General features: G+C 37.9%; 1 protein-coding gene across 1 annotated transcript in view; it reads left to right on the top strand.

Moving 5' to 3' along the window:
- Positions 1–1,182: 1,182 nt before the first annotated feature.
- Positions 1,183–7,068, top strand: part of KCNK2 (potassium channel, subfamily K, member 2) — a gene marked incomplete at its 5' end in the record, with an annotated part of 27,500 nt that continues 21,614 nt past the window's right edge. Inside the window, 2 exons of the mRNA XM_009070517.1 lie at positions 1,183–1,343; positions 4,387–4,573. Of these exons, the coding sequence (XP_009068765.1) occupies positions 1,183–1,343; positions 4,387–4,573 (348 nt within the window). The remainder of the gene's footprint in view (positions 1,344–4,386; positions 4,574–7,068) is intronic.

The raw sequence follows: 7,068 nt of genomic DNA, 5'->3' as shown, positions 1-7,068 counted from the left end.
CACTTGCCTGAGTCAGACTTTTTTCATTATATTAGTGCAGGGAAAATTTACATGGTTCTAGGACTCCACAGCCTATAATTGATATTTCCTGTAATTTTGTTCCTTTTTCTTAGTTTGACAAGGTTTATTAGTCAAGATTTGGGCAAAATTTTAATATCAAATTTCTTTTATCTAACTGAACTCTATCAACATTTTGTTTGCTGTTTAGATAATTGCTATCTGAAAACTGATACTAGGGCAAATTATCTAGGAGTAAAATATATTCCCAGTGTGATTTATTTTAATGAATCGTAGAATGGTTTGGGTTGGAAGGGACCATAAAGATCATCTAGCTCTAACCCCTATACTGTGGGCAGGGACACATTCCATTAGACTAAGTTGCTCAGAGACCCATCCAACCTGGCCTTGAACACTTTCAGGGATTTCAGGGATGGGGCAACTTCTCTGGGCAACCTGCTCCAAGTTAAGTGAGGGACAGCTTTGTCTTGGGTGTGCTGAAAGGAAAAAGTAGTTTTGGCAACAGAGCTTTGGTGTAGCAGAATCAAAAATTAAGATAATAGGTTTCATAAGGAAAATATCTATGTTAAACCAACATGCTCAGAATACTTAAATAAAAATTCCGATAAATTGCTAAGGTGTTCATTAAATGTGCTCTTTATTGTAGGCCCTTAATAATGAAGAATGTAAGAAGTCCCATTTATGGTAGAAATTCCTGTTTTTCTCATCCAAGTGGGTTTGTTTAGGCTGTTTCACTTTGAAACTCAGCCTTTTTGAAAGAAAATTGTACGTTTTTTACATACAGGTACAATAGTTGATTACAAGCCTAGGCACAGACATTTGCAGGTAGCAGAAGCTAAGGCATAACTTCACCAATTGCTATTAACTACATGTAGTAGATAAGAAAACTTGTCTTTTAATCAAAAAAATACATTTCTCTGAGAGAGGTTTTGTTCACCACAGTACACATACATTATAAAATAAATTGGTGAATTGTGCAGCAGTTTGATTTTAGCTCTGAGGATTGCGTGACCTACATTTTTGCTTGATTTTTCACGGTGTTTGCTGTGTCATATGGTTAACCTGGTAAGACCTGTTTTTAACCATTCTGTTCCTGCAGTCCTTTAATAATGTGTAATGCAATATCTGTAACCTCTTAAACATCTCATGTTGTTCGCAATTTAGGCTTTGGAAATGTGTCCCCACGCACACAAGGTGGAAAGATATTCTGTATCATCTATGCCTTATTGGGAATTCCTCTGTTTGGTTTTCTGTTGGCTGGTGTTGGAGATCAACTAGGGACAATCTTTGGAAAAGGAATTGCCAAAGTAGAAGATACCTTTGTTGTGAGTATGCTGACTGCCTCCTTTGTTTCTCATCCTGCTTGTGGTTCTGAATTAAACAAGTGAAATGAATAGTCTGAAAAACATGATGTAGCTCATCAGTGCAACCAGATATATAGCAAAAGGTAGGAAGGACTTTACTGAACACCTCTAATTGAGAATTGAATGAAGCCCAACACTTCCTAGAATGATTATGCTTGGGAAGAGGAATAAAATCCTAAGTGTTCTATTTTTGCTTTGCCCCTGTACTCCTGAGCTTGCTGTGATGCTTATCCTTAAAGACTGTAATAAGGAATCAGTGATTCAGAGAGATGGAAGAGGGGAGCTGTAGGGGTAACATGGAAATCGTTACTGCTACTGTGAGATGATTAACTGATGAAATTTGGTGTCTGAGTCTAAAATCACAATTCTTAAAATCTCTACTCAGATGCCATCATACCTGAGGAAATGCCCACAGGCTGTAGGCAGGTTTATGGATCTGTAGGTAACTAGAGCTTTGGACATTTACAGAAGCAGTACAGGCTAAAAGGTAGAGAGCATGTTGGTGCTTCCTGACATTGGACTTTTTTTGTGGTCTCCTCACCAGGCTGTATTCTATAGTTTGAGGCATTTTCAGCCTCTTCTGTTGAACTGCTTAGCACAGCCCAAAGATTCATGCCCTTCATTTTATTTGGCTACCAATCTTTAATTACTCATGTGAAGTGGCACAATGGAGGAAGAGACCTGTCAAACAGGCTAGACACTTGTGCAGATAAAGTTCTGGCATAACTGTTCTTCAACAACCAAATGCCTTGAATTCAGTCTCTGTTTCACGCACATAAAATTTAATTATGATTACGTTTTACTAATATGGTTCTTAAAAATGTATTTATTGAGATTTTTGAAGCAGTGAATACTTAGTAACCAACTTGACTTTCTAGCCATTTGCATCAGCGCTGCAAGAGTTAGAAGGAATGTTTTTGTGCAACAAGCCCCAATTTTTGCATCAGGACACCTTTTCTATATAGAAAGGGTCTGACGTGGCTTTAGTTTTGAAGCAGAGCAAACTGGGCCTGTGCTGAGGAGTCTTATGCAGTAAGTAAATACAAGCTTGAAAGTTAGTTTAGAAAAGGCATGTATTTTTGGCTTTGAAACATCAGTTCAGGTCCAGACAAGCTACTGGCGAATAACAAAGATTTCCATTGAGATTTGTCTAAAAAAGTCATGAACATTCCATAAGAACATGTTATTGTTGTAATTTCTAGGCTTTTATAGCTGAATTTAATTTTTCTTTTTTGGCTTCAAAGTGTAGAAGATCTGAGATCTGTGTGTCTCTTGCTCAAAGGGATAATGGTTTTCCTTTTTTTTTTTTTTTTTTAGTGGACATATCCCTACAGCAAGAGTGCCCCAACATATAAAGCAGTGTCTTGCCCACTTTTGACAGTATCCGAACGAAAATAGTGATTTACATGTTGCAGTCTGCAACATTCATTTATTCTGTTTGCTAGGAAGAACTGGAAGATGCTGATAGGTCAGAGCAAGGAATTTCATGTTGTCATAACCCAAACTGCTACTGTGATTTGGCTTACAAAAGCTGGACCTTGATCATGTTGACTGTAAAACACAGTTTCCATTGAAACTTCAAAAAGAAAAGATGCATCATGAACAATCTGATTTCATATTTGGTCTATTTCTGTGAAACTTTCTGGGTTTGTATATTCCCATCTTTTAAGCTGAACCAACATGCATCGGATGGATGGAAAACTCTCAGGAAAATGTCACATTTTTTGGTCATCTTGAATGGGACTTTGTAGTGGTTTGTACTACAGTTCAGAAAAATATTAGTAGTTTACACAACAGCTAAATGACTTGATTCATTAAATCTGCAGATTACCTCAAGCTGAGAAGAGAATTAAAAGTTTGAGGACAGAATTATCACTCAAAATTATCTTAAAATTTTTGAAAAACAATCTGAATAGATAGGACTAAATTCAAGAAGGGCAAATTCAAAATACTATATGAAGGAATAATAAAATATGCAATTAAATGTCAGGAAACAGCTGTCTAGGTTGAATTTTATAGAAATGCTGTGCCAATTCTAAGGGCTCATTTACTAACATGGGTTAATGTCATACTGCTGTGGAAGAGCATACATCATAGTTAAAATTATAAATAGGAATGTAAATATATAAATAGGCAAGGCATAAAAAAGGATCTTTCCACTCTATTTTGTGCTATTTTTTCATATCTTGTTTTGAGTATAATACTTCATTAAACACACATTAGTTTGCTAGGGCCAAGGGATAGCAAGAATAAGAAGGGAAAGAAAAAATGAAGAAATGAATTTATTTGGTTAAAGAACACAACTGAAAGAGAACACCTGTGACACAGGTGTTGGACAGAGAAAATTAGCAATTTCTTTATTTGCCTTGGATAAGACCATAAATAGTGGACTTAAACTAAAGGAGTTGAGATGCAGGTTAAGCATTGGGAAAACTCAGATGACAAGAACATTTAAGCATGATCACATGTTGCCTGGCCAGGAATGTATTTGCAGTGGCTTAGGTGGGGTTGTTTTTGGCTTGGGGCAAGTTTGGTCATTTCTTCACGTCCATTCCATCTCTGTTTTCCGTGGTTCTGTTTACTTGATTAGAGAGAACTATATGGTTAAAATTCACCTTATTTATTTGGTTATTTGTGGATGCACAGACGTGGAGACATTGCAGGTGCACTACTTGAAGATCACTTGAATATCTAGACCCTTCTCAAAACTTTAGCATGATCAGCTGTTAATATTAATGAATGTTATACGTGCCACTCACCATAAAGAGTCCAGCCCTCCTCTGCATTTACTGCTGCCAAAAGTTTTAGACTATCTTAGGACAGTCATGTTTACTTTGAAAACTCTTTAAAAATAAAACTCTGCTTTGATTTTCCTGTTTGTTTGAGAATTATAATGCACTATCCTCTAGAGCAATGCAGTGCACACTGTGGGCCATGGGTTCTTATGTGTACTAGTGCAGTTTTATTAACAATGGGTTTCCTCTCTTTTCCATTCCCTTTCCAGAAATGGAATGTGAGTCAGACAAAGATACGCATAATTTCAACAATAATATTCATACTGTTTGGCTGCGTGCTGTTTGTTGCTCTTCCTGCAGTTATATTCAAGCACATAGAAGGCTGGAACACCCTAGATGCAATTTACTTTGTGGTTATCACTTTAACTACCATTGGATTTGGTGATTATGTTGCAGGTAAGATTTTCTCATAGCCCTTTGTTTAATAATATTTTGCACAGTGATATTTGTATTATTTTGGGACAGAAGTCTCCCTTGTGTTGCCTCTCTTCCAATTTTACCCTTTGGGACAGTTAAATGCATGGTGCCTGTCTCTGCACACTCTGTTTTTTCTCCTCCTGTACCGTTAAATGATATTTTACCTAATTTTTATGTAGGCTTTTTTATTGTTCTTACATATTATGAAGTGCAAGAATTAATATTTTAGTCTGAATATATCTTTTCTGCTGAAGTTGCTCAAAATATCTCACACTGTGAAGTTATATGACACCGGTTTTGCGTGCATCCCTTACTTTCAAAATGTTCCAGAACTCTGTTTCTGCCATTAAAATGTCTGTATTGCTGTTGGATCCTGCTTCTGTGATTTCTTTTGTTTGTCAGTACACATTTGCCGACTTTTTTTTTGCAATGTAAGGAGAAAGTTTAGAATAGCCCATAGATAATGGGTCCAACTTTTATGGTTCTATTAACCTGTACTGGTTGCAAAGAACTTTGACATAATGAGCTAAAAAAAGCATTGACCAGTTCTCCACATCACCTTATTTTCTTGAAAAGGTGTTAGAGGTGTTAGCTGTCTTCTCAGAACAGATTTTACGTTGGTACACGCTGTCTGTATTGAGAAAGCAGGTTGATCCTACTCAGTGATATGGAGAGGTGAGAATTAGAAATTGAGAGCATTGTGCCCTGAGTCTGAGATTTGCTTTCCTCAGCCTGATCTGATGCTTCTGCTGATGCAGCATCATCTCTCTTTCATGAGATACCTCTTCCACCTCTGAGCTCTGTGCAAAGCATAGGTGGCTGAGGACCGCAGTGCTGGGCTTCTGTCAGTGAGCTACTCTGATGGAGGGAAGTTTTTTGTAGCCATCCACGTGGTGTGGGTTCCTTCTGTGCTTCATCTGTACCCACAGCTGTTGCATGAGTCTGAGTGTACCAAGCTGAGGGTCTCAGGTTGGGTAACTCCTCATGTAGGCCTACTTGAAGTTTTGACTTGATGGCAGTAATGTGACTCGTCTTGTCACTGGCAAAAGTTTTTCAAGTTGGTGAAGTCCAACAAGGACCTCTGAAGTGTCTGAACCATTCAACATGTTCGTAAATGATCTGGGTAAAATGGGGGAAAATTCAGTTATCATTGGAGATACTAAGCTATGCAAGCAGTCTAAAAACAAAGACCACATGAGAAGTTGCCAAAAATTCTTGTCAGTTGTAGAACTGAGCTGTAAAATAGCAAATCAAATTTATTTGGACTTTCATATAGTTCTTTATTATGTTTCCTTATTTCTTTTGTATGTGTATCACTGATTTCTCCCTTTCCCTTTTCTTTCCCATATTCTTTTTCTTATTTTCATTTTGTCTTCAGGCATTTGTGAGTCTGTTCAGATACTTACTAAATAAAAAATTTATGCTGTTTCCAAGTCAAGAGTCTAGGTGGTTTAGACTTTCGTTCCTAAAGGGTGTGTGTATGCCAGGGAATAAAAATGATGGTGTATAAAGGCCTGGTTATATTTACTGTAAAGCATTATGTGAACGGCCCACTTGGCTCTAACTAGAACACTGAGTACATTCATCATTACTCCCATTATAAATTGCCACAGACCTTTCTATTTGTAGACCACTTGATATCATAATTTGTTCCTACATCATGTCTGCTTTTTAATTTTACCAGGAAACACTTTCTCTTTCTACACACTGTCCTTGAATTACATTGTTCTGTAGCTGATGGCCTTTTATGGTTCACTCGATTTATTTTTTTTATTTATTTTAAAATCCCACTGTAAATTCACTCTTTTAAAGTGTCACGAATGCTTTCTATTTTCTTTGAGTAAAATGTATAAGATTTGTATTTGTACTGCAATATGTTGTTGACTTAAAGTTTCAGTATGTGGGAATGGGATTTGTACCTGCAGAGACAATGCTCAAGAGAACAGGGTTAGATGGTGTAGCAGATTGACCCTGCCTGCATGCCAGGCACCCACCAAAGCCATTCTCTCACTCCCCTCCACAAATAGACAGGGGAAAGAAAATATAATGAAAAGTTCATGAATTGAGATAAGGACCAGGAAAGATCATTTACTGAATACCATTATGGGCAAAACAGACTCAGCCTGTGGAAATTAAGTGATTTTATTACTAATGAGGTCGGAGTAGGAAAACGAGAAATACAACAGACCTTAAAACACGTTCCCCCACCCCTCCCTCCTTCCCAGCTCTATCTCCTCCCCACAGTGGTGCAGGGAGATGGAGAGTGGAGGTTATGGTCACTTCATCACATGTCGTTTCTGCCACAGCTCTCAGAGAGAGGAGTCCTTCCCCTGCTCCCATGGGAGACAGCTGTCCATGAACTTCTCCAGTGTGAGTCCTTCTCATGGGCTACAGTTCTCCATGAACTGCTGCAGCATGGGTCACTCTCCACAGGGTGCAGTCCAGTCCCTCAGGGACAACCTGCTCCCGCACAG

The sequence above is a fragment of the Acanthisitta chloris genome, unplaced genomic scaffold (assembly GCF_000695815.1).
Source record: "Acanthisitta chloris isolate BGI_N310 unplaced genomic scaffold, ASM69581v1 scaffold10962, whole genome shotgun sequence".
NCBI lineage: Eukaryota > Metazoa > Chordata > Aves > Passeriformes > Acanthisittidae > Acanthisitta > Acanthisitta chloris.
Note: the sequence above shows the minus strand (reverse complement) of the source record. Positions and strands in the feature narration are given on the sequence as shown.